A 24,366-nucleotide genomic window follows, 5' to 3' on the forward strand; every position below is an offset into this window, starting at 1 on the left:
GAGCTCCTCCACATGTGCGCTCTCGCACCAGCAATTATGAGTATAGGAACACGTACTCTTGCGTCGTGCGCGCGACGTTCTGATATCCTCCGTAGAGCGTCTCCAGCATCGCCTGCCTCTAGGGTACAAATTCGACATCCACATGCCGCAGCCGTCGCTCCCGCATGGAGACCGTCTTCGGCCTTGGACGAGTGAGCAGATAAGGAAATGCTCCTGTCGACATCCACAGCTGACATATGACTAGATGGGTGCTGCGTGAAGCCAGACCCATAAGCCTGCGCCAGTTGACTTTCTTTGGAAGAACCTTGACAGAGTCTCGTCTGATCGATTCGGCCAACTACTGCCGTCTGGAGCTCCCCACGAGGTGTGATCTTGGTATCCGACAAACGGAAGTACAAGTGCTGAACACGTGTAGACTTGCGCACCGCCTGCGTGATATCCAGACTCTACCATACGTCGTCGTCGCGAACCCTCATCTTGCTCATGTCTACGAGTCGTACCTACGCGCCTTCGAACGCTTCCGCCGCGTGCCCGAGATAAAATCGCTGGAAGATAACGAGAAGTACTGCAAGGTGCTAGAAGAGACGTTGACCGAACATGCGACTGTCATACCCCGCCTCGCCATTGGTGTTCTCGAAGTTCGAGGCTTGATGAAGGCTGAGGAGACAGACAAGTTCATGACTACCATGCTACGATCGGTATGATTCCCGTATATCCATACTGTTGGGCAATGTTAACCAATGCAGCGCATCTCGCGACGCGTCATTGCCGAACAACATCTAGCACTGACCGAGACTTTCGATTCCCCATGGCATTTCCCACAGGCTGAAGTCCATCCACACGACCAAGAGGCGGTCGGCGAGATATTCCTGCGATGCAATGCGAAGGAGATAGTCGAGAATTGTGGCAAGACGATGCAGGAACTCATCAGGACCGCTCAGGGTCCACATGTCGAAATTCCTGAGATCAAGGTCTACGGTCACCTTGACGCGACGTTTCCGTACATCTTGAGTCATCTCGAATATATCATCGGCGAGCTCTTACGCAACTCTATTCAGGCTGTCATCGAGGAGCGCAAGTCGAAAGACGCCAAGCTGCCGCCTATTGAGGTATTGATCTGCGAAACTTCGCAGCACGTTATTATCCGGATTTCTGACCAGGGTGGTGGCATCCCGAACGAAGTCTTGCCATACCTGTGGAGCTTCAGCAAGGGTCCTAGGCGTGAAAAGAGGCTGCGAAATTTGGCGAGGGTCCCAAAACTACTAGGAACATTGCAGGAGTTGCAGGTGCCCGGAGGTGAATCTGCAGCACAGGTGCAGCAACGTCTAGATAGAAGGTCCAAGCACGGCGATTCGGGACTGTATCACGGTTCGCTGTCTTCATTGACAAGCCGCGCACCAGACCTGCGTCTGGGCATTGGACTTCCCATGTCGCGACTATATGCTGGTAGGTATTTCATGACAATGGTGGGGCTGCGCGTAGCTAACAGTCTTGCAGAATACTGGGCTGGCAGTCTCGAGATCCACAGTCTTGAAGGCTATGGCGTCGATGCCTTTCTTCAAATTTCGAAGCTTGGCAACAAAAACGAACGACTGACTACACGAGCCTCAATGGACGCCATATAAGTGGTGTACAAGGGAGAATGTTGCGGTTGTCCTGCGCTGTCGTGAGCAGACGCACTCTCTACGCATCACAGTCGCAACACAGTACCGCGGCAGTCGCTTACGAGTACCTCCCCAACACCAACGGAGACGTTTGCCTGGATTGCGCGACCTTCTGTCTGACAACGACGTTACCATCACAATCAGACTCCGCCCAATCACCAGTACGACGTATTCTTCACGAGCATCTCTTACGACAACATGTCTGTAGAACATCTCGTGAGTACACTCGACTGTGCTTGCGAACTCTACTAAGACTCTCAGCTATCGCTACGCACCGGTGTCGGCGCTACTGGCCATGCCCATCCGTCGCCCGTAGCCGATCCTGTCTTATCCGACGATGCAGAACGTCAAGACTTGGAAAGCCTCATAGCTAATGTAGCTTTCGATATCGATTTGTACGGTGATGACTTTCACAAGAATTGTGCTCCATATCACATGCACTATCCCCGCATGAGGAGATCAAATTCCAAGCAGCCAGGTAGGACTAAAACCTTCGAGCATATTTCGGTGCATTGCTGATGCTCAACAGCGACGGATGTCGATTATCTCGACGTGATCATGTGTTGGAAAGGCATATCGACGGCCCAAGCTGTCGAGCTCACGATATGGGAACGCCTTTTTCAGCAATGTCTGGTCTCACACTTCGAGAGTCACATGCGGCGAAACATTGTTGCTGGACTGAGCGCTTTTCGAGGTACGACCCCCATTCCAGACTGTTTCAGACATCGCACGGCAGCAGCAACTCACACAAGGAAAACACTGAACATTTTGGAGCCTACATTGTCGCCAGATCTTCCAATTTGCTTGTTTTATCATAGTTGCGTTTGCTGATTGAGTCGCAGATCACATTGACGAGGACGAGCTCTGGCCTTGCTTGACACAGATCCTGCCCACCGACCACAAGCGTCTTGTTCGCATCGATCTTCCTGATCTCATCCACAACATGATCGATGCTCTCTACGATGAACTTCACAGTGAAACCGTCGCAACAAACATGAGATGGTCGCTCGGATTTGGTGATTTACCAAATTTTGTCTTTAACTACATAATGACGCACGATTACTTGCTACGCTTTTCAGACGGACTATACCTATCGGTCGAGATCTTTATCGCCTGGAAAACGATGCCTGTGCTCGCTATCGTCGCTGCCGTCGTCTCGCAACCACCTAATGTCGATATCTGGCGTATGCACTTCGGGTCAAAAGACCGGGACGCCGTTGTTCTCTACTTTGAACGCATCTTCAGCGTATTAGGATCTTCGAGCTATGAATACTTCCCCGAGGATGTCGTATGCGAAGTGAAGGAACACAGAGCGAAGGTACGATAATCCAGAGCCTACGTTGACGTCAGATCGTCTACTTTGCATCATCTCATCTTGATCTCGGCTGCAAACCTGTTCAGTTTTTGCATTACTCGCTAGAAAGCAATTGCGGTCGTTTGCTAGACTCTTACTGACAGGAAGGCTAGGTAGACACATCGAGAGTGTCAGAGACAATCGTTCAAGCGAAAACGATCACACAATTCCCGGATGACGTACGTTTCGAACGTGTATCGCGATATGCCGTCAAGGGTGAGGTTATGGACATTCGACGAGTCGATGCAACGCCAGACAACCACACACCACAGCAAAAGGAATTGCAGACGCCCTGGGTTCCGTCGTACACCAGTACGCCACTGTCCAAGACTCGCCGTCGAAAAGCACCTGTTTCGCCTGTATATGATTATTTGAGGAGTGCAAGTGCATAGTTTGGACGACATTCTAATAAGAGCCCTGATGAAAAAGCGGACTTCTTAGCCACATCGATTACGGATGCATTCATGCTGTCTGATCCTGATCTGCCAGCCGGGTCGCCAAAGAAACGAAAGGCCTCGTTGCGCTCCACGAGCTTTGACGGAACATCCACCTTGCAGTCAGCAGACCATGAGTCAAACGCCTATCTCAAACGTCAGAGGCTGGAGTCTTCTGGTGATATCCACCTGCCCACGACGTCTACGTCTACCGAGGTCATTGCGCTGCAAAAGAAGTTGGCCGCAATTGCGCAAGACGTTGATGCTATGTGCAAACGACTCAACCCGCCTATTAAACACGTGTACAGCAATGGTTCTGATGTGTTGCGGTACAGTGAGGATATTGTGCGTCGTTTAAGGGAAGCAGTCGCTTCGTCACATCCCTCGGTCTCAACAGTATTTGCCACCGATTTACTGCAGCAACAGGGCGAGGACCGACAGAAATCTCTGATAGGCAAAGGGAAGACAGTCGTTCTACCTCCTACACCAGCCCTGGAACAATACGACTCACTACTCCCCCGATCATCTTCGCCAATCTGCCTCACTAGCGAACCTGACGACAGCGACGCTATTTCTCCTAACTCGGCCATCAATGTTAGCAGTCTCGGTGCTCAGCAGCCCGGCCACGGTGGTAGCGCAAACCGCCGCCGTCATTTGACCGAGCTGTCTCAAGACGAGATTCAGAAAAACTACCGCGAGTTCGAGGCGGTTGCTCAACGCAGAATGACGGATCCCACGTACGCGCCTGTCAACGATGTGGGTGAAATGAACTTTGAACATATTTTTCTGGGGGACAGCGAGATTGAGGATCTGAGCTTGGGCGATATCGATGGTTTAAGTGAGGAGATGAGTGGGTTGGACATGGGTGAGAACTAAGTTGGTAGATTGGGTTATTGACCGTGGCGTGTATTCTACGCTTGGACTGGTTTATTGATCATTGCTTTGAGTTGATGCTTGGATTGGTTTATCCGTAGCACAATCGTAGTATCAACAACTGCGTATTCCTTGAGCTGCGTTCTCGTCGAGTGATAAGACTAGGCATTGACTGCGTTTAATACTACTATGTTGGCACAGCAAAACACCGCACACAACTTCACGGTCGTTCCTATCTGCATTGCTCAAATGGACTCATACGAGTTCCAAATCTTTCTCGTTCGATCTAGCACTGACAACGAGTAGCAAACGCGTACGAACGAAGCTTCGTCTCCGCGCTATGAGAAAGTGCTGTTCAAGCCCACCAAACATGGAACGAACGCCTTCTCGGCAGTATATGTACATGCTGCATCAGTCATTTTTCCCTACTGATTCTTCTGCTGCGATCATGGCTATCCATTATTTCGAAGACCAATCTTGGCTCAACTTGCTACTGCTCACCTTACCCATCGTTGTACCTCTTTCGATCTCATTCTACTTCGTTATGACGGAGCAGCCGAGACCAAGAAGGCACGTTCACACCCTTCCATCCCATAATGATGCCAGCAACTCGTGCGAACGTCTGAAGCGTGTTATTGGTCCTGTGCTTGCCCACCTCGATACGTTAGATCCACCTGTACGAAGACGCCAAATCGCCCGCCCAACCTCTCCGCTACCATTCGTAGATGCGGTGTACATGCCTGATCCACGCCGCAATTCAAGAGCTGAAACACGTTGGGGCAGCGAACACGATCTTGTTCATCGCGAATACATTCGTCAATTGAGGAACAGAAGGTCGCAATACCAAGACTTCGGGCCTAGCGAGGTAGTACCGATACAAGAACCAATTGTCCCCGAAATCGTCGCGTCACACCAAGACCCTTGGATTCCAGATAATTTCGGACTACCTGACGCTGCGGACGAAGAATTTCCATCTCCAGATGAACATACCTTTGTACTAGTAGATCGCAGTCGCAACTCTTCATGGGAAGTTGTGTCTGATACCGAAGAGCGCCAGCGGCAGCATGTTAAATCTAATCTACGTGGCGGTAGTGGAGACGAGCCAGTAGCGCTGAAGCCCATCTTCGCTCGCATGACTGAGGAAGAGCTTCGCGAACATATTCGCAGGAATCGTGCTGAGACGTTGGCGATGCTGCAGTATCATAGTGATGCTGCGGTGCGGGCGCGCAAGAGGGACGGCTCGCCGGTAGACGGGCCGTGATGATGATCAGGGTTGAGAGGTTGTTGGTGGGGTGGCCGACTGTCTCGTCGCGTACTGAATGAGCGCAGGAAGCGAAAGTGGTTGATTGTCACCTAGCGTTTCTAGGCAGCTTGTTTTTGAGATGAGGCATTGCAGTCAATGGTTTTGAGGTTCCACTTGATCAATCGGAAGCACTACGGTGATATTCTCTCGGGGACTGCAGGTCTGTGGCACAGTACATAGTATGTGCTGCACCTCCGGTTCCTATAAGTATCGATACGCATGCACGTTGTGGAATATATAGTACTTGAAATCGTTTCATGCCGCCTTGTTTGAGAGCATATGCTATACTGCGATCCAAATTTGGCAACACACCAATGATAAAATGCCTTCTTCGTCACGCCCTGCCCCACTTGACGTCATAGGTACCTTACTTCCTCCGCACCCTTCTTTGCACAATGGACGGTGTCTCATCTGTCATTCCTTCGGATATCTCCACGTTTACTACGTCAAATCCGAACACACTTGGGACACGGTCGTTGAATCAGCTCAGACATGTCTCTATTGCGACGTGATCGTTAGAGGCTGCCGTGGCTGGCTAGATGAAGACGGCAAACAAGATCGGACTCCAAAGAGCCTGCTCCTGCATTTTAGAGATGACAAAGAGTTCTACCAAATCCTGGATCCGTACATGGATGGCCATGTAACTTACAGATACGATGTATCTGACAAGGAAAAGACGAGATCGAACATGAAAGGACTGAGAAGCGTCGAGATGATCTTTGTGTCGACATCCTTACAGATAAGGATATTTGCTGCCGATTGTGGGTAGCCCCAGACGTTGGTGGTCACAGGAGACTAACAAGTCTAGCGTTACCAAACGATAGATTATGGAGCCGATTCGGTGCCTCTCATCGTACTACTGGCTTCACTGGATCGATGGCAGCTTTTCAAAAAGCGAGAACGTTGTTGCAAATGTGTGTTACGACTCATATAGCCTGCGTTAGCGATGATGACCAGCCCCTACCAAGCCGGCTACTTGATCTGAGTTCGCAGGACGCAGACACCGTCAAGCTGGTCGAAACCACTGGGAATATGGAAAGTAAGCCGCTCTTAGTCATTGTTGGGGGACTACCTCACAGTTCACAACTACGAAGGTTACAATTTACGAAAGAAAAGAAAACATTTTCCTCGCACAGTTGACGAACACGTTTCGAGAAGCCGTTCAGGTGGCTCGGGCGTTGAAAATTCGGTATCTTTGGGTAAGACCCTCGTTCACGATCAATGTTTTGGACATCTGCTGGCTGTGTATACTGACATCACAGATTGATTCGCTATGTATAGTGCAAGACGATCATGATGATTGGGCGCAAGAAGCATCTCGCATGTTGACCGTGTATCGGAATGCGCTGATTACTATCTCAGCGACGTCGTCAAAATCGGGAAATGAAGGTCTGTTTCAAAGATGGTCCGAGTTCGAGACCCGCGTCATCCCGGGAGACGAAGAAGCAGGCACATTCATCTTCAGTGCCGAGCGAGAACACTTCGGCGGGCAGTGGGGGTCTCATAGACAGGAATATCCACTCCTGAGTCGGGCTTGGGCCCTCCAAGAGCGCTTGCTATCTCCCCGTATCCTACATTTTGGACGCAGCGAGTTACACTTTGAGTGCATCGAAGAGTTTCGATGCGAGTGTTCTGGTACCCAAGATTACAGCTGGACAACTTTTATCAAGGAACCAAAGATATATCTGCTTTCGAGGATACTGCTTCGACAAGCCGCAGGAGAGATATGGCAGAGTATACTCAGGCAACATAGTTCGCTGCAGTTGACATATCCAAGTGACAAACTCGTGGCGTTGGGTGGACTCGCGAAGCAACTTGCGGAGCCTGGCGACCAGTATCTAGCAGGACTCTGGAAAAGTAGGATTCTTGAAAACCTTCAATGGGAAATTGCAAGACACGTTGACTTGCATCCAAGGCCGAAATGGAGAGTGCCTTCATGGTCCTGGGCATCTATAGAGGGATCACTCTCTGCAGTCAGCGCCTTCGCTAGAAGTTCTACACCAATGCGGCATGAGTTATCAGCCCAGTTGATCGACTACAAAATAGTCCCAAAGACTAACGACGAGTATGGCGAGATTCAGTCAGGTACAATCCAGCTGCTCGCTCATTGTTCGCTGGTTACATGGAAAGAGAACCCCGAGAAATGCAGATGCGGTAACACGCACTACTACGTTGTCTTCCCCAATGACCAAGAGAGGGACGTCATCACCGATGCCATAGACGAGATAACGCCAATGCACACTACACAAGCTGGACCTGTAGAGACTGTATGCGTCTTGATTTACGAACACCAAAGTCAGCGTACCTCACTTGTTCTCCGGCGATTAAAGTCAGAAAGATATGCCTTCCAGCGTGTAGGACTCACGCGCGACGTTGGCATTAACGGTCCTCTGGAGGATGTATGGAGGCTCTTCCCACGAGAAAGGCGCATAGTGACAATAGTGTAGCTATGTCCATCTTCATGTAAACGTCAAACTGCTTCTGGTTACATTCTCCTCGAAAGTATTGTAACTGCCATGATGCTCGAGTCAGGAAGAAAACGTATCCCCGTCACTGCCTATCGATTCACCAGACCTTAGCGTTGCAGGAAACATGTGGAACAGCCATGTGTTTCAACACCCTTTTTGATGAGAGGAATGCTGAGAGAGGGAACTTGATATGTAAGAAATCAGTTTACGCGCGGTTGCTAGATCTCGTCGTATCTCCTTCTGGTCGCGGTGTCAGTGAGGAGGTTATCACTGCGAACATGAACAACTCGAATCTTCGTCTCGTGGGTGTGAAAGATGCGCGCGTATCAGCGCACGATGTGAAACTCAAACCATTAGCACTGTACTCACATGGTATATCAGCTGGCGTAGCTCATCTTTCTGCTGGTTTGCCTCAAGTATTCCCTCTTCACTTGTTCTCCCCATATATTCTTCCTCATTGCGCCGCAGATCAGAGCAACAGCGCTCAACCACATTAATAACAACTCTTTACCAACAACACACACAAATACCATGATGAGCAATCCCACCAACACCCCTCGCCAACCACTTCCCCCAACTCAAACCCCCAGCCTAATAACATCCTCCCCCCATGCCCTCCAAAAGTTCGAACTCACCGCCCCCATCCTGCGCCTCGACTTTCCCACGCCCGCCGCCCAAGCAACCTTCCACCGCGCCTTCCTTCAAGTCCGCAACGAAAAGGACAAAGCAGCCTTCATGCAACGTTTCTTCGACAACTACGACGGCCAGGTATCTATTCCACGCAGGGTCATCATGGATACGAGTCAAGATGAGGAGGTGGCGAGAAGGCTGCAGGGGAGTTTGCCGGTTGAGGTTGATGCAGGGAGGGATGAGGAGATGGCGAGACGGTTGCAGGGGCAGATGGAGCAGATGGAGAGGGGTGGTTTTGGAGGTGCGGGTCGAGGTTCTCTTAATGGAGGACATGGTAGGATGAATGGACGAAATGACAGCACAAACGGTAGAGGATATGATGTGGGAAGTAGAGGCGTGGCCGTGGACGACGAAGATGAAGCGTACCACGCAGGGAGACGAATCGAGCGTCAGAGGGAGATGCTGGAATGGACGACCGCGGCTGACGAAGCTTACATTGACACTATGGAAAGACTCAGACACCAGTTTAGTCGGGCGGGCCTCCAAGATCTTGGTGCGTATCCTGGACAACCTGGATATGGCAACGCGCCTTCTCAACGACATCCTCGACTACCGCCTCGTCGCTCTGAGAACCAGGTAAATGAATTCGACGGCTATCATGGCAATTTAGGGCATGGCTCTTCAGGATATGGTCAAGGTAACGGAGGGTATAGCTATGGGTATAACCCACGCCGGGATCACTGGGGTCATCGAGGTGGAGGCTATTAGATGAGCGGGCGGTGATAGCAGTTCTTGGGTTTGGGCTCAGCAAATCATGGAAGAAGTCTGCAACAAGCAATTAGGAGATGAAATTGCTAGAGTACCCCCAGTTTTGTCCTAGTGAAAGTGAAAGCGATTTTGACTCGAAGTGTACCTACTAGACGATAGCAATGCTGCTAACGCAAACACCGCCTCCAATCCTCCATTGATGCAGGCCGGTAAATTACCCGCTCGTCAGCCCCAAACGTTAGCGCACGCCCTCTAAAAGGCTCTGGTGAAGTTGACACTACTCTTGGTTGCTTTCCCTTCTCTACCTTGGGCGTGTCTTCGTTTGGCGGCGTGGGAGGTTCTTCGTTCGGGGGTATGGAGTGTTCTTCGTTCATCAGGATGAGACCCTCGCACAACATGCCGACATACTCCGTCTAAGTGTTATGCGTCATTGGCCGCTTGTGTATCTTCCTGACTTTCTGCATCTTGTATCCATTCGCACAGTAATCAAGGAGGTGATCAAGGGGCATTGCGTCGTCCGAGAAGATCTCACCAAGTCTAGACCGAAAGTTATCGCGGTCGATGGGGTCGTTGTGGATGAGGCCGTCTGGTAGACGTTTGCTCAACACGTGAAGAACGAGGGAACAAAAGCAGCGACCGGGGGCGGACTCCTCGTAATTTGACTCTTGTATCCATTTGACAAGGCATGGGACAAAGATCATACGGAGGTCCTCTTCGTTGGGCATACTCCACGGGATTAGGTGTTGGCGAATGTGCAAAGGTGCCAGATCCCGGGGCCCAACCTCGAGCCGTCTCTTCATGAACCTTTCTGTCAGAATCAATCTCAGCCTCTTCGGCTCTATCGCTTTCGGATCAACAGTGGGCCTGTCGATCGGGTTCGGGGATGGAGGTCCTTGCGGCGAATCGCTTCGCATAGGCTCTTTCCGCGTGGACACCTCTCGTGTATTCATTCGAAGTGGAGCGCACCACCAAGATGACCGCAATTTCTCCGAATTTGCCTTCGAGTGATCTATGGGGCAGGAGAACGATCGTGGCCCGAGGGACGGCATGGGCCAATGTGCACTGGAGGTAGCAGGCGTGGTGATAGTTGGCAAACTTCGGCGATGTGGACGTGAGTTAATGGCCATAGTGATAGTATCTGTACTTTGGCTAGTGAGGGTGAGTGTATAACGATAACGCAATATCGATGTTGTGATGTGCTGAAGTGTGACTGTGAGTGGAATGAAAGTGGTGTTTGGGTCAGCAAGGCACGCAACTGCTCTAACCACGTCGATGTTCTTCCGCCCTTTCCATCTTTTGTACCTTCGCTACTCTTTCCTAGCTTTACAATGGAAGGTGCCTTATCCGAACGGGATCATTTCGCACACGATGATTATAGCTTCTACAGCCTCATATTCGCATCCCGTCGTTGTTGACACCGCACATATCTGTTGATAGGCCTTTGTACGATCGTACGAGTTCATAACAATGATGAGGTTCTTGTTGTATGTTGACATGTATTACTACGAACGCGGGCGCTACCAAGGTATACCCAAGCTCGGTATGAGCCGGGCCGAAGTAGGATCGAGGCGGTACATCGGACAGCCTTGGGGAACATGATGTGTGTACCAACACAATCCTCAAGAACCAACCCCAGATCCTGCCTGGACGATCTTTACAGCTGTCTGCAGTAGCAAAAACAAGCATCTGGACTCTTCCTGTAATCAAAATAAGTCTCTGCATCTCTGAATTCTGCGACGTGATACATACAACTGCACTCTGTATACCTGAACTGCACTCGCACCAGGAAAGCAAGCGTCTACACAGCCTCTGTTTTGGCCTACAGAAGGTAATCATCCGTTAGTAAGTGACCAAAGACAAAAGCGCGTACAAGAGATTGCTTACATGCTCGGTTGTCTGCAGTAGAACAGCTCCATTCATCTCTTGGGATCGCGTCTCCACCTTTCAGGCAAAAGTACCTTATCTCGGCAGCGGCGAGCGAGGCAAAAAGCATTGCGGCAACGATAGACAACTTCATGGTGAATGATCTTAGGGTGCTGAGGGGTTTGTGATAGAGTGAATGTAGACTGCTGAGTAGAGAAGTGATTCTGTGAGGCGGTCGATGGGCAGCTTTGTATGCCACGAGCAAGCCACAGTCTTCCGTCTCACCTGTGGTACGCTATACTATTTCAAGGAACTGCTCAGATAGAGTTTGAGCTTCAAATTTGGCCGGGGATCTCCTGGTACGATTTGTAAAATTGGGTGCTTACATTCAAGGGCTTGGATTGTGTGAATCTTGCTACCACCTGCATAAAATTGGTATGGCGCGCTACGGGCTGTAATATTGCCTAGCGCATGAACCAACTATTTTGGATGATTCGGCAAGCTGTAGACTTCGGCCCGTTCTCACCTCTTCTACCAGAAGCCTAGACTACAATCCGGAGTTTGGTCCGTTAATACAGCCCTGGAGTACATGGAATCGTGTCTTCGTGCACGATGTCTGAAATTAGGAAAGCTACCACTCAGCATAGGTAGTCATTGTATGGATAGAACAAGAATCCGCACCTATCTATTGACAGGAAAAGCTATAGTGGCAGCTTTTACTATTCAAGAGTTATCTCAAACAATATTCTTGGAGTGGCTACACCGCCTGAACCGGCTCGTACCGGCTCGTACATTTGATACAGAATACGGCGTCTGGTGATGCTGAGTAGTATCTCCGCCTATCATTCCATTGTCTTGGTGATGCCTAGGTCTTTCCGTAGCAAGGATGACAATGTTGTGGCGGCTGACAAGGACGGCACTCTCAGGCCAGAAACGGCCCGCGACGATCTATTGACCCCTTCTTAATTCTCTCATGTAGATATTCGTCTTCCCTGTACCTAAGAGTCGAGATCATGCCAAGGTTCTTTGTATACAATAAGCGGTGTGATGAGCTCTTCTTGCGCTTAATAGTTCCGTCAATACATTGACAAAGTGTCGATCGTCGTAAACAGCACGCACCTCCCGAGCACATTAGCTATGATACACTTTGACCATCAGGGTTGTCCAGCATGTGTGTTCAAAATGCAGAAAGAGCAACTTGGAGCAAGGGCGGTTGCTGGCATTCAGAACCTCGGGACACGCAGGCGCCATTGTACACGTTGCAGAAACTCCGCAGCCATGACAGGTACACACAGTCTTGTATATCTTCAACGCCTCAACGTCAGATACGGCGGATATCGGTGAGACTCTTTGAGTCTGAGTAACTTTAGAGCACGTGAGCTCCTCCTTAACGTGGTGATCACGATCAACTGGGCCCCTCGATGTAACAGTTCATCAATATTCGTATTCGTACAATGGTATCACTCTTCAAAGCCCATCCACTCGCCTATATCTTCGCCTTCGTCGCTATCAACCATCTCTTCGTCCGATATCCCGTTCTCTATCGCTTTGACCTCGAAGTCAAGCTGAGCTGACTTCTCTTTCTCCTCTGGCGGCTGTGCCAGTAGATACTCGATGCGATAGATGTTCTCATCAGCTAATCTTGCGAGCTCAGCCTGTATCCTGCGAACGGCTTTCTCAACGCTTCTTAGCTCGGCCTCGAGTCCACCTTTGTTGTCCTTCATCCACCGGCCGTGCTTGCTGAGTAGCGACTCGATCCATACTAGGTTGAACTCGAGATGCGGGGACTCGTCGGCTTGAAGGGCGACAAACCGAAGTAACCGACCGAGGTATACTGATGGTAGGTCCTTGACTACTAAAGCGACGTTGCTCACGGGCGTAGCTTCGTATACACGGCGAACGAGGTTGCGCTCGTTTAGACGGAAAGCCATTACTAGTGCCTTGAGGTAGTCTTTCTGTGCGAGAGTCTCGAGAGTCGTAGCTGGTGTGACAGTGATGTCTAGGTCGAACGGGTCGAATTGGAACGTGTTGTCGAGTGAGTAGATCAGTAAACCTTCCGTTGAAGCAGCACAGAACGCTCGGCCGGTTGGCGAGAATGCGACAGCGGGTACGCGAACTTCCGGCCGTGTTTTCCGTGCGCCAATACCCTTTTGGGCACCAGGTAGTGTTGTGTCTCGACGATCTTCTAGATCTGACGCTTCGCCTTGGTCGTCGATGAGACCTTGTGGCCCAGCATCTGTGAGCAGCTTGCTGTTAAGGAACTCCTGTGTGCCATCGAGAGAAAGGTTGACAGATACAGTGAACTTCTTGAGTAACACACCCGACTGAACATCGTACAGACAGATGTACTTGCTGTTGCCGCCTGCCAGTACACACGTGCCGTCTGCACTGTACTTGACCGACGTAAAGGCTTTGGTGCCTGCTACGTTGGCTGCAGTGCGTCGATCTGACATCTTGCGACCACCGGAAACGTCCCTTCGCGCATCAACGCCATTTTCTTGCGCAGCGTCGGATACGTTCCAGAATGTCAATTGTCCGTCAAGAGTTGTGACAGCTATTTGCTTCGAATCAGGGCGAAATGCAACGGATAAGATGTCAGCCATGAGTTGTAGCGGTTCGCTTGTTTGGGTGCGAGCGAAGATGTTCCAGACGCGAACAGTCCTGTCCCAGCTTCCACTGACCAGCGTGCCAGCATCCGGAGAAAATGCTAGGGATGATACAGGGCCTTCGTGTCCAGAAAGCCTGTCGAGCAACTGGCCGGTCTGGACGGACCAAATGTGAATGTCGAAAGAATCGATGGAGCCCGCGCATACGACCTCGCCGCTTGGGTCAACAGCTAGGGACGAAAAAGAAAGCCTCGATGGCGCCGTGAAAGTGCGGAAGTTGCGATACCGGTGAAGATCCCAGGCCCTGATGGAGCCATCAAGACTGGCTGTGAACAAGACATTTCCCTTCTTCGCGAATTCGCAGGCCGTCACACCGCCCATATGTTCTGTGAATGTGACTACACAGAAACCGGAGTTGACTTCCCAGACTTTGATCTTTCCATCGTCTGCCGCTGTTATTATCCGTTGACCGTCTGGCGAGTATGCGATTGTGTTCATCGAATCGAAGTGCCCTTGCTGCTTCAGAATGTATGATTCCGACTGCCATTCCCACACAAGGAGCTGGCCGAGTTTCGACGCGCCAAACGCTAGCCATTCTCCGGTCTTGTTGATGGCGACGTAATCAATGTCGTTCTGCGAGATGCTGAGGCTGGAAATTTGCGCAAATTCTGGTAGCTCGTGAATGAAGAAGGCACCGTGGGAAAAGCCAGTCACGAGCAGTTTCGACTCGGGATGGAAGCTGGCGCATGTGACATGCGCATTGTTCTGATGGAAAAAGTGGCGTTCCTGGATACCCCATTGTAGATTCTCGTCGTCGTCCGGGTCGGCGTCGGCGGGCGCATCGTAGCGTAGCATATATTTCCAGACAAATAGCGCTCCGTCCTTGCTGACTGTGTAGATGGTCTCTTGGTCCTTGGAAAACCATGCGCCGACTACTTCCTGCCTGTGTCCACCGAGTGTTGTCTGCGCATGCCCTTCTGCTTGATCAACGCTCCATATCCGCGCTGTCATGTCTTTGGACGCGCTCAGGAAAAACCTTGAGTCGCTCGACCATTCTATACTTTGGACTGAGTTATAGTGTCCTGTATATATCCGATGTCGCACGAACGGCGCAAACTCGAGATCGCCCTCCGCAACGTCTGGAGTGGACGGTGTGTGCCATACTTCAATCTGCCTTCCTATGCCTACTGCGAAATGCCGACCAGAAGGAGAAAAAGCAATCGAGGTGACCTCGCCGCGGAGGGAGAAGTGGTAGAGAACAATGCGACGAGGGACGTTGGTGAGGACTGCGCGGCCGTCCTCATCGACCGAGAGGAGGAGGTTTCCGCGAGGGTTGAGGGCAAGGCGTGCGATGTTCTTGCGGTGCGCAAACGGAAGCGTGTATGATTTGGAGCTGACTAATGATCAGCGCATATCGAGAGAGGCAGTCGCAACTTGGAGCCTACCTCACGAGGTCGAAAACCGTGACCCGGTTACCGACCGGCGACAGCAGACATGTGCCATCGGGCGTGAAGAGAAGGTTGCCTCTGCTGTAGACGGTGCCCAGCAGGTTGGAGAACTGTGGTTGTCAGACGCGAAGATCTTCATGGAAGCATGCAACTCACCTGAAAGTCAGTCTTCATCTTCAATCTATCGTGGCTGCGGTCTCGTCATGTCGTGGCGGGCATTATGGTCGCATCTTGAACTTTTTCGAAGCTCGGATCATCGCTGGACGCGCTAGTGGAGTAGTGTGCATTAGTCGCGGTTTCCCCGTTCAGGGTCAGTGCTTGCCGAATGGGCGACTGGCAGAAAGGGGACCCAAATTGTCTACCAACACCACACCTCCTCACCAGACCCCATATCGCACGCTGCTCAGCAACCTCATTGCTGACTTGCTTTTCATCGGCCACCTCCACGTATGTTCCCACGCCGCACTCCACGGATATCAGGCTCAAGATAGCTAACACCTCGCAGACCCATACATACCAGCGGTCAACCACACATCAGCACAATGGCCGAATCCGCGTCCCCCATTGGCATTGCCAATGTATGTATACCATCTGCTCGACTATGTCTTCAATTCGTATACTAACATGTAGTGCAGCTGCCCAACCAGAGGTACTATCAACAAAGCGGACACGCAGCTTCGGCCCTAACGTAGCACAGGCACAAGATTGTTGCAAAGCGCGGTGCTGCCTTCACCATAATGGTACGCATACCATCGCTATGGTCTATGAAACCCAATCTAACTAGCTCAGGTTGCTGGCGAGTCTGGTCTCGGAAAGACCACCTTCATCAACACCCTCTTCTCCACCACCATCAAGAACTACGCCGACCACAAGCGACGACACCACAAGCAGATGGACAAGACTGTCGAGATTGAGATCACCAAGGCCGAGCTCGAGGAGAAGTTCTTCAAGGGTATGCAGCACCATCCTGCTGTCCATTGCCTCTGCTAACACCTTCAGTCCGTCTTACCGTTATCGACACCCCCGGTTTCGGTGACTACGTCAACAACCGCGACTCGTGGCAACCCATCATCGAGTTCCTCGACGACCAGCACGAGTCGTACATGCTTCAGGAGCAACAACCGCGCCGCTCTGATAAGATTGATCTCCGTGTTCACGCCTGCCTGTACTTCATCCGCCCCACCGGCCACACCCTGAAGCCCCTGGACATTGAGGTCATGAAGAAGCTGTGCACACGCGTCAACCTGATCCCCGTTGTGGCCAAGGCCGACACACTGAGCCCAACAGACCTGGCCAAGTTCAAGGCGAGGGTAAGTCAATCCATCTCCCTGGCACCAGCAGATATTGATCGTCTTTAGGTGCGCCAGGTGATCGATGCTCAGGGCATCAAGATCTACACTCCCCCTCTCGAGGATGACGACGCCGCCGCCATGCAACACGCACGCGGTCTCATCGATGCCATGCCCTTCTCCGTCATCGGTTCCGAGAAGGACGTCCAGACCAACGACGGCCGTACCGTCAAGGGTCGCCAATACGCCTGGGGTGTTGCCGAAGTCGAGAACGAGGAGCACTGCGACTTCAAGAAGCTCCGCGCTATCCTCATTCGAACCCACATGCTCGACCTCATCCACACCACTGAGGAGAACCACTACGAGGCCTACCGCGCTGGCCAGATGGAGACAAGGAAGTTCGGCGAGGCGCGCCCAAGGAAGCTGGACAACCCCAAGTTCAAGGAGGAGGAAGAGGCACTCCGCAAGCGTTTCACCGAGCAGGTCAAGGTTGAGGAGCAGCGCTTCAGGCAGTGGGAGCAGAAGCTCATTGCCGAGCGTGACCGCCTCAACAAGGACCTTGAGGCCAGCCACGCGGAGATCAAGCGTCTTGAGACGGAAGTGGACAGCCTCCAGGGCAGCATCAACCGCTCTCACGGCCGTCGCTAGACGCACCCTTTGGCGTTGGTGGTGTTGCACGTACAGAGATGGTGCAGCGATTCAGCATGGTCGCACTAATTCTCCACATTCTTCCTTCAAGATTCCCCTTTCTGTTTCCGTAACTTCGGTTCTCATATGTCTGTAATGTCGCGCCGCCGTGAGGATCACTGTAGGCGACGCGTATCTAGGCTTGAGCTAAAACAGCACGTCATAGCTTATAGTTCTATAACTTGGTATTAATCTATTATGAAGACCGCTGGTCGCTAAGTCTTGTTCCTGGGTATACGTGATGTTGAGGTGTCATGACTAAACATGTAATCCGCCAAACACCCTGTCCAGCTCCTCGCCTTGATGTGCCTTGCGCTCTGCCTGCGGATCTAAATCCATGAGATTCTGCTCCGGCACTTTCTCTTCCCTCGGCCCTCCAGCACCCGCGTTGTCATCGCCAGGTGCCTCCGGCTTGATTATATGCACACCACTATCCAACCACCCAGGCGCAACCCTCCTCTTCTCCGCGAGATCTTCCTTCCGCCTCCTCTCCTCCCACTCCGCCAACGTCCTCCTCGCGTCCGCTTCTAGCTTAGCAAGGTGCTCTTGCAACGCGACACACGACGTGAGGATCTGGTCGGGATGCGCTGATGTGCCTGTTGACGAGATGACGTATGCTGGCTTCGAGGCGGAGGCGTTGGACGGGTCTTGTTGTTGTTGTTGTTGTTGCTGCTGCTGGGAGAGGATCGAGGGAGGCAGCGTCGACGGTAGGGTTACGTAGGAGTATGGCAAGGGGACGGATGTGGGGAGGGAGAGGAAGGGCGAGAGTGTTAGGGGGACTTGGGCGAGGAGGGGATGGGGATCTGTGAGAATGGTGTTAGTGAGGTTCGCGCTTGTTGTGTTGGGTGAAGGGATGCGATGCGATGTGACGAACAGCCAGACGTCAGAGCCTGTATGTCGGGTGGGACGACGTCGAGGTCGCTGTTGCTCTCTTGGCGTGCTCTCAAGCGATGTACTGGGATTGGAAAAGCTCGCAGCCGGTCGCATGGTCTGGCTACACGCGCACATCGCGCTGGGCACGCATTGTAGCGGGGAAGAGGGTCTGAGAAGCACTCACGTTCGTCGTGCATATTCGATATGGCTATATGCGTATGTCCAATACCGTCGATTTTGCCAGAGTGCCAGTATCAGGGCGTATATCCAGCTCTGTCGAGTACGGTGGGGCGTAACTTTGCGGGATTGTTGTTGCAGGGTTTGGGGTTGCGGAGGCACGAGGTGTTGGTGGGGAAGCTCCAAGCTGAGTGGAGCTGCTGACGCAGGTACGAAGTTCCAAGGTTCCACGGTTGGAAGCTGCGGTCACACGTTATGCATGTGAGATAAATATGGGCAGATTGTTTGTGGGGTGCATACACGAAGATAGTCACTGGGCCAGGCTTGTTATGCGGATTGATGGGGGGAGTCATTCTTGTGGCATTCTCAAAGGTTCTTGAGTATCATGAATGTCTATGTATATTTCGACAACCCTTTCACTAAATTGCATTTGTGTTTCATGTTATGGTACTTCATTACGAGATGAGAGAGTAAGTTTGTGTATGTATGTATGTGTGTTTGTGCGTGTGTGTATGTGCGAAAATATCACCCATATCCGCCTACCTGATCTTCGCAGAGCAGGTGAATGGTCTCGGACCAGGGATTATGTAGCTGGTTGGGATCGGCCAGTACAGTTGAAACTTAATCCCCGGGTCCGTCGCTTTGTATGCGCCTGGAAAGTTGACGGTCGGCAGACTGCCACTGCCACCTCCTGTCACGTTGATTTGAGCACATTCCATATAGAGTTGAGCACCGGGGTAGTTGGAGGCTGCGTGGAGAGCAATGAGCTCAGCGCGGAGGAGGTATCTGAGAGGAACCGTGTCAGTCGACCATAAAGATGTATCTAAGAAGATAAATGACTGACTGTCCACTGGGGATGCACGACGGTAGTACGAAGTCTACCAGGCCCTTGTTGTTGTACAGTCTCGTAACGGCCCACTCGCCATTGGCATCCATACCATCCTCGTAGATCTTAAACCACTTGAGTCCCGTCACTTTGGTAGACAAAGCATCATCGACTCTGGCAAGGTAAACCATGATGGGACCTAGATGACCGGGGTCAATTGGATCTGACTTGTCCGTCTCGGGCTTGGAATCGAGCGTGTGGTGCCACTCGGCAGTGAGCTTGTCTCCAGCTTTGACCTGACAAGGTGTAAGCCGAAGCCATGTGGCGTAATTGCTTATTGCGCAACCAACATACATTGATGATGTCTTTGGGGAGAGGCGTTCTGTAGGGGTTGATGCTGAATGCGGGTCAATATAGCACTTGGTTCCACGCTTTGTAATGCTTTACCCGCCATTACAGATCACATCGTTTGATGTTACGTCCGTTATTGGTCTGAAGCCGTGAGTGAGATAGAGCTCAGAAGGCGATTGTGGGGTGCATTACCCGTCGTACGTCTATGTCGCACTGTCAACAGGGGAGCAACGTGAGAGTCGTGACGAACATGCTCACCGGCACTCGAATCCCCTTGGTATGTCCCTGCGCTACGCCATTGACATGTAGTTGGGTGAAGATTGTGTGCGCCGCTACGCTAGCTAACAACGAGTGAGTAACCACAAAAGCCTTCATCATGTATATTCTTGCTTCAAGTCATGATGACCCTCACCAACGCTACTATGGATCTTCCTATATGCCATCGTTGTGCACCATCCTGAAGCTGTCCAGATGGAACACGGAATGATTGTACAAAACTGGACGACCTTCCAGCTCGGCACGCATGCGACTCGCGGAAGACCCGCGTGACAAGAAATCTTCTATTCCTCAATCTATTTCGCCCGCCGTAATGCACCTTTGAAAATATACTGTGTATGCACGAGACACGTGCTTCGCGAATTGCTCAGCGTATAGGATCCTCGGCATATGCCAGATAGGCAAAGGGCGCCAATGTGGTTGCGATCGTGCGTGCTTTGAACCGGCGGTTGGGTGGAAGAACCGCAGTATTAATTACAGGGAGGAGGATATGACCGAGACATGCCGCGACACCGTGGCGCGGCTCTTGGAATGTGGGAAGCGAGAGAAGGAATGGGTAATATAATAGATTGTGTGTTACTGGTCTGGTCGATCGTTTCAATCAATGAAACGTGCGCATCTTGTCGGTCTGCGAGAAGGCTTGGAAGCCGTCCTTCATTTTGGGGCAGCCTTGCGGAATATGCGGGAAGAAGCCGGTACCGAGAAGGCTGTGGCGGTTGCACGGGGTCAAGGGCACTGACTTGACAATCCTTCCGACAGTTCTGGTGGTGCAGATGGTGCATTTAAAGAGGCTGATGCGAGGCGAAGGCGTGAAGGTGACGGTCCATCCCACCAGCCACTAAACGATTGTGGGGAAGCCTGGGCCCCGAACGGGTAAGGGGCACATGACTAACGGCGAATAAGTCGCAATCCCGGCTTCTGTCAATCTACATCAATCAATCCACCCATGCCGCCGTAGTTTCGACATATTAACGACTAACCTTGAATCTCGGCCAGATCACCTACGTTTTGAAACAACCAATGACGATGTCGCCCACGGTAATCACGCCTCTCGGTTGGCCCATCCTAGCCAGCGCGCGTCTTCCGTACCTGGTTCAACGCGCACTTCTGCCGCCTCCAGAAGGAAATTCCCCAGGTAGTGGCTTGGCCACGGGTGTCAACCCCATACATGGCGGCGTAGTCTAGCATAAAGCTGATATGTATATAACGCGTCCGCACCCTGGCATAGCGATAGAGGCCACAGCTACTACTTGCGCTTGTCAATTCATCTCATCTTCGACGTGCTGGTAACTAGTCTCCAAGATGAAGACCTCTTCTTTCGTTCGAGCGGCTTCGCTGCTATCCTCTCTTTTCGCCCCTCTCGCTCTTGCGCAGGAAACGTTCACCCACGAAGGCACCGGTATTGAGTTCTGGCGCCAGACAGTCAGTGACGCTCAGACTGCAGGTGGTTTCGAGTGGGGTTGGGTACTTCCCGGAGAGCCTACTGGAGCCAACGACGAGTACATTGGTTATATTGTAAGTTACAGCAAGACTGTATCGACGCTGCAGCCGCTAACATTTCTCAGAAAGGTTCACTCGAAGCAAACAGGCAGGGATGGTCCGGTGTCAGCCATGCTGGTGGCATGCCAAACTCCCTTCTGCTCGTCGCATGGCCGGAAGAAGATGCCGTCAAGACCAAGTTTGTCTGGGCAGGTGGCTATGTTGCTCCTGATGACTACACTGGCAATGCCAGCTTGACTCAGATCTTCCACTCTGTGAGCGACACACACTTCGAGATCGTCTACCGATGCGAGCACTGCTGGGTCTGGAACCAGGGCGGTGCTGAAGGTTCTCAACTTCCTACTACCGAAGTCAACGTTATCGGCTGGGCCCAGCACGACAAGATCTACGACGGCACTTGGGTTTTCCACAACAAGGGACAGTCTCAATTCGGCGCTCCTACCGCGGATGCAAGGAACGCAAAGTACACCGACTACCTCAAGCTTGTAGGCGACCAGCCTTCTGGTACACCTACACCCACGAAATCTGGCCAGCCATCATCTACGCCCACTCCAACAACACCTGTCAAGTGCCAGGGATCGCCTGCCCCTTCAGGCTCCTTTGACTACATCGTCATTGGCGGTGGTGCTGGAGGAATTCCCGTAGCGGACAAGCTTTCTGAGTCTGGCAAAAGTGTTCTCATGCTCGAGAAGGGCCCGCCATCTCTCGCTCGTTTTGGCGGAAAGATGGGCCCTGACTGGGTTACTAGCAACAATCTGACCCGCTTCGACGTCCCCGGTCTTTGCAACCAGATCTGGGTTGACTCTGCTGGTGTTGCTTGCACCGACATTGACCAAATGGCTGGCTGTGTTCTTGGTGGAGGCGCTGCTGTCAACGCTGCGCTTTGGTGGAAGCCTGTTGACATTGATTTCGACTACCAATTCCCTAGCGGCTGGAAGTCGGCTGATGTCAAGGGCGCAATTGACCGTGTCTTCAAGCGCATTCCGGGTACTGACACGCCTTCTGTTGACGGAAAGCGCTACAAGCAGGAAGGATTCGACGTCCTATCCGGTGCGCTCGGTGCAGATGGCTGGAAGAGCGTCGTCGCGAACGACCAACAGAACCAGAAGAACCGCACCTACTCTCACTCTCCCTTCATGTACGACAACGGTCAGAGGCAAGGTCCCCTTGGCACGTACATGGTCTCCGCCCTTGAGAGGAAGAACTTCAAGCTGTGGACCAACACCATGGCACGCCGTATCGTTCGCTCCGGTGATACTGCCACCGGCGTTGAGCTTGAGAGCGGTGTTGGCGGTACTGGCTACTGCGGTACAGTCAACCTCAACCCTGGAGGCCGTGTCATTGTTTCCGGTGGAGCTTTCGGATCCTCCAAGGTTCTCTTCCGCAGCGGCATTGGACCAAAGGACCAGCTGAACGTGGTCAAGAACAGTGCCCTTGACGGCTCGACAATGATCAACGAGTCTGACTGGATCAACCTTCCTGTTGGCCAGAACTTGAACGACCACGTCAACACTGATCTTGTTATCAAGCACCCCAACATCTCCTTCTACGACTTTTACAAGGCGTGGGATGCTCCCATCGAGAGTGACAAGGATCTATACCTTTCCAAGCGCTCTGGTATTCTTGCGCAGTCTGCACCCAACATCGGTCCTCTCGCTTGGGAAATGATCAAGGGAAGTGATGGCATTGACCGGTCAATTCAATGGACTGCTCGTGTTGAAGGTCCCGGTGCCAACGACACCCACCATCTTACCATCAGCCAGTACCTCGGCCACGGCACTACCTCGCGTGGCGCACTGTCCATCAACGGTGCTCTCAACGTCTTCGTCAGCAAGGCACCCTACCTGAACAACGATGCCGACACCGGTGTGGTTGTTGCCGGTATCAAGAGCATGATGAAGGCTATCCAGAAGAACCCGATGATCGAGTTCCAAGTACCCTCACCCAACATGACGGTTGAGGAATACGTCGCTAGCCTTCCCAGGACCCCGGCTGCCCGTCGCGCCAACCACTGGATTGGAACCGCAAAAATTGGAACCGACAGCGGTCTCACTGGTGGAACAGCCGTCGTAGACCTGAACACTCAGGTCTACGGGACGAAGAACATCCACGTCGTCGACGCGTCTCTCTTCCCTGGGTAAGCTCATACTCCGCATCACAGATCAGCCTTCAACTAACATGGCGCAGTCACATCTTCACCAACCCTACATCTTACATTGTCGTGCTCGCAGAACATGCTGCGGCCAAGATTCTTGCGCTTGGTGCAAGCAGTGGAGGTGGTAAGCCTTCGTCGTCCGCTCCGTCATCCGCCAGTACCGCTAAGCCCTCATCTTCCAAGGCGCCGACTAGTTCGTCAGCTGCCCCCGTGAAGCCATCGTCGTCACCAGCCAAGTCATCGGCTGCGCCAACCAAAACATCTGCAGCACCCTCGGCTACTCCTACCAAGACGGCAAACGCCTGGGAACAGTAAGTGGACAAAGAACTTCTATACATTGAACACATACTAACTTCATACCAGATGCGGTGGTCAAGGCTACACTGGTCCGACAGCTTGTGTCAAGGGTTACAAGTGCGCAGTGAACAACACATGGTTCTCTCAATGCGTCCCTAACTAAGAGGCGCACCTTCATTTCCTACCCTGGTCTTGAGATCTGATACATCTGGGGTATCTTCTTTGTACATACTTTAGCTTCAGTGTATATCACTCGCTCTTCCTGCGACTTGGCCTCATGAGTGCTTCGCCTGAAATCGTGAGCTGATAAAATCCACACAATGTTTGGGAGCCGAGGTGACGGATGCGTGACGAATGGGGCATAGTGCGCGTCTCATCGCGCCCCGCATTTATCGACCTTTCATCGCAACTGATTGCCATCTCATCTCATCGCAACTTCCTTTTGCTTTTCCAACACCATTCTTTTCGCGTAGCATTCCTCAATTCTACGTGGCTTGGGTGTTGTATACTTCTTGGCTGCTTCG

At 52.0% G+C, this 24,366-nt stretch overlaps 12 protein-coding genes across 12 annotated transcripts; 7 read left to right on the forward strand and 5 right to left on the reverse strand.

The window, feature by feature from the left end:
- Positions 1-36: 36 nt before the first annotated feature.
- BKA58DRAFT_304644 (kinase isozyme 4 mitochondrial precursor) lies at positions 37-1,625 on the forward strand (the record flags this gene model as incomplete). The annotated part of the gene is made up of 5 exons (XM_046167022.1): positions 37-191; positions 245-364; positions 416-698; positions 747-1,446; positions 1,498-1,625. The coding sequence occupies 5 exons, from the start codon at positions 37-39 to the stop codon at positions 1,623-1,625; spliced, it is 1,386 nt and encodes a 461-aa protein (XP_046030559.1).
- Positions 1,626-1,862: 237 nt separating this feature from the next.
- On the forward strand, positions 1,863-4,328 carry BKA58DRAFT_433455 (uncharacterized protein; the record flags this gene model as incomplete). Its single annotated transcript, XM_046173189.1, has 6 exons — positions 1,863-1,880; positions 1,926-2,142; positions 2,194-2,358; positions 2,507-2,982; positions 3,132-3,377; positions 3,432-4,328. 6 exons carry the CDS (start codon positions 1,863-1,865, stop codon positions 4,326-4,328), a joined length of 2,019 nt encoding a protein of 672 aa, XP_046030560.1.
- A 399-nt stretch (positions 4,329-4,727) lies between these two features.
- BKA58DRAFT_371984 (uncharacterized protein) lies at positions 4,728-5,818 on the forward strand (the record flags this gene model as incomplete). The annotated part of the gene is made up of 1 exon (XM_046169084.1): positions 4,728-5,818. A coding segment is annotated over one exon (859 nt), but the record flags the coding sequence as incomplete, so codon positions are not given.
- Positions 5,819-6,674: 856 nt separating this feature from the next.
- Positions 6,675-8,134, forward strand: BKA58DRAFT_445937 (heterokaryon incompatibility protein-domain-containing protein; the record flags this gene model as incomplete). The annotated part of the gene is made up of 2 exons (XM_046174167.1): positions 6,675-6,827; positions 6,891-8,134. Coding segments are annotated over 2 exons (1,338 nt in total), but the record flags the coding sequence as incomplete, so codon positions are not given.
- A 496-nt stretch (positions 8,135-8,630) lies between these two features.
- Positions 8,631-9,494, forward strand: BKA58DRAFT_433457 (uncharacterized protein; the record flags this gene model as incomplete). Its single annotated transcript, XM_046173190.1, has 1 exon — positions 8,631-9,494. One exon carries the CDS (start codon positions 8,631-8,633, stop codon positions 9,492-9,494), a length of 864 nt encoding a protein of 287 aa, XP_046030563.1.
- Positions 9,495-9,589: 95 nt separating this feature from the next.
- On the reverse strand, positions 9,590-10,752 carry BKA58DRAFT_6435 (uncharacterized protein). The gene has a single exon (XM_046175670.1). The coding sequence runs from the start codon at positions 10,619-10,621 to the stop codon at positions 9,908-9,910; it is 714 nt and encodes a 237-aa protein (XP_046030564.1). The 5' UTR covers positions 10,622-10,752; the 3' UTR covers positions 9,590-9,907.
- A 416-nt stretch (positions 10,753-11,168) lies between these two features.
- On the reverse strand, positions 11,169-11,586 carry BKA58DRAFT_371989 (uncharacterized protein). Its single transcript, XM_046169085.1, has 2 exons — positions 11,379-11,586; positions 11,169-11,313 (listed from the first exon to the last, which is right to left on the reverse strand). Exons 1-2 carry the CDS (start codon positions 11,509-11,511, stop codon positions 11,198-11,200), a joined length of 249 nt encoding a protein of 82 aa, XP_046030565.1. The 5' UTR covers positions 11,512-11,586; the 3' UTR covers positions 11,169-11,197.
- A 1,067-nt stretch (positions 11,587-12,653) lies between these two features.
- Positions 12,654-15,622, reverse strand: BKA58DRAFT_6599 (periodic tryptophan protein 2). Its single transcript, XM_046175684.1, has 3 exons — positions 15,568-15,622; positions 15,409-15,521; positions 12,654-15,356 (listed from the first exon to the last, which is right to left on the reverse strand). Exons 1-3 carry the CDS (start codon positions 15,583-15,585, stop codon positions 12,818-12,820), a joined length of 2,670 nt encoding a protein of 889 aa, XP_046030566.1. The 5' UTR covers positions 15,586-15,622; the 3' UTR covers positions 12,654-12,817.
- Positions 15,623-15,791: 169 nt separating this feature from the next.
- Positions 15,792-17,497, forward strand: BKA58DRAFT_6509 (Septin-domain-containing protein). The gene is made up of 7 exons (XM_046175674.1): positions 15,792-15,862; positions 15,917-15,989; positions 16,047-16,060; positions 16,109-16,151; positions 16,201-16,363; positions 16,411-16,721; positions 16,770-17,497. Exons 2-7 carry the CDS (start codon positions 15,954-15,956, stop codon positions 17,346-17,348), a joined length of 1,146 nt encoding a protein of 381 aa, XP_046030567.1. The 5' UTR covers positions 15,792-15,862; positions 15,917-15,953; the 3' UTR covers positions 17,349-17,497.
- Positions 17,498-17,558: 61 nt separating this feature from the next.
- Positions 17,559-18,609, reverse strand: BKA58DRAFT_371994 (uncharacterized protein). Its single transcript, XM_046169086.1, has 2 exons — positions 18,445-18,609; positions 17,559-18,190 (listed from the first exon to the last, which is right to left on the reverse strand). The coding sequence occupies exons 1-2, from the start codon at positions 18,455-18,457 to the stop codon at positions 17,646-17,648; spliced, it is 558 nt and encodes a 185-aa protein (XP_046030568.1). The 5' UTR covers positions 18,458-18,609; the 3' UTR covers positions 17,559-17,645.
- On the reverse strand, positions 18,608-20,176 carry BKA58DRAFT_6515 (glycoside hydrolase). Its single transcript, XM_046175675.1, has 6 exons — positions 19,873-20,176; positions 19,807-19,817; positions 19,711-19,755; positions 19,618-19,660; positions 19,282-19,559; positions 18,608-19,223 (listed from the first exon to the last, which is right to left on the reverse strand). Exons 1-6 carry the CDS (start codon positions 19,990-19,992, stop codon positions 18,977-18,979), a joined length of 744 nt encoding a protein of 247 aa, XP_046030569.1. The 5' UTR covers positions 19,993-20,176; the 3' UTR covers positions 18,608-18,976.
- Positions 20,177-20,802: 626 nt separating this feature from the next.
- BKA58DRAFT_415821 (cellobiose dehydrogenase) lies at positions 20,803-24,248 on the forward strand. Its single transcript, XM_046172571.1, has 4 exons — positions 20,803-21,405; positions 21,456-23,527; positions 23,578-23,856; positions 23,909-24,248. Exons 1-4 carry the CDS (start codon positions 21,193-21,195, stop codon positions 24,003-24,005), a joined length of 2,661 nt encoding a protein of 886 aa, XP_046030570.1. The 5' UTR covers positions 20,803-21,192; the 3' UTR covers positions 24,006-24,248.
- Positions 24,249-24,366: the final 118 nt, after the last annotated feature.

The sequence above is a fragment of the Alternaria rosae genome (assembly GCF_020736505.1).
Source record: "Alternaria rosae strain MPI-PUGE-AT-0040 chromosome Unknown BKA58scaffold_1, whole genome shotgun sequence".
In the NCBI taxonomy this organism is placed as follows: Eukaryota; Fungi; Ascomycota; class Dothideomycetes; order Pleosporales; family Pleosporaceae; genus Alternaria; species Alternaria rosae.

What these genes read in the sequence shown, in the direction of transcription:
- BKA58DRAFT_6435 (XM_046175670.1), bottom strand. Translation starts at nt 10,621, where the DNA reads ATGGCCATTAACTCACGTCCACATCGCCGAAGTTTGCCAACTATCACC.
- BKA58DRAFT_371989 (XM_046169085.1), bottom strand. Translation starts at nt 11,511, where the DNA reads ATGAAGTTGTCTATCGTTGCCGCAATGCTTTTTGCCTCGCTCGCCGCT. An exon ending in TACTGCAGACAACCGAGCAT is followed by an intron (nt 11,314 to 11,378) that starts GTAAGCAATCTC and finishes TACCTTCTGTAG; the next exon opens with GCCAAAACAGAGGCTGTGTA.
- BKA58DRAFT_6599 (XM_046175684.1), bottom strand. An exon ending in ACGGTTTTCGACCTCGTGAG is followed by an intron (nt 15,357 to 15,408) that starts GTAGGCTCCAAG and finishes ATCATTAGTCAG; the next exon opens with CTCCAAATCATACACGCTTC.
- BKA58DRAFT_6509 (XM_046175674.1), top strand. Translation starts at nt 15,954, where the DNA reads ATGGCCGAATCCGCGTCCCCCATTGGCATTGCCAAT. An exon ending in GTGCTGCCTTCACCATAATG is followed by an intron (nt 16,152 to 16,200) that starts GTACGCATACCA and finishes TAACTAGCTCAG; the next exon opens with GTTGCTGGCGAGTCTGGTCT. An exon ending in CGAGGAGAAGTTCTTCAAGG is followed by an intron (nt 16,364 to 16,410) that starts GTATGCAGCACC and finishes TAACACCTTCAG; the next exon opens with TCCGTCTTACCGTTATCGAC.
- BKA58DRAFT_6515 (XM_046175675.1), bottom strand. Translation starts at nt 19,992, where the DNA reads ATGATGAAGGCTTTTGTGGTTACTCACTCGTTGTTAGCTAGCGTAGCG. An exon ending in GATGTGATCTGTAATGGCGG is followed by an intron (nt 19,661 to 19,710) that starts GTAAAGCATTAC and finishes ACCCGCATTCAG; the next exon opens with CATCAACCCCTACAGAACGC. An exon ending in TCGTGCATCCCCAGTGGACA is followed by an intron (nt 19,224 to 19,281) that starts GTCAGTCATTTA and finishes GGTTCCTCTCAG; the next exon opens with ATACCTCCTCCGCGCTGAGC.
- BKA58DRAFT_415821 (XM_046172571.1), top strand. Translation starts at nt 21,193, where the DNA reads ATGAAGACCTCTTCTTTCGTTCGAGCGGCTTCGCTGCTATCCTCTCTT. An exon ending in GACGCGTCTCTCTTCCCTGG is followed by an intron (nt 23,528 to 23,577) that starts GTAAGCTCATAC and finishes AACATGGCGCAG; the next exon opens with TCACATCTTCACCAACCCTA. An exon ending in ACGGCAAACGCCTGGGAACA is followed by an intron (nt 23,857 to 23,908) that starts GTAAGTGGACAA and finishes ACTTCATACCAG; the next exon opens with ATGCGGTGGTCAAGGCTACA.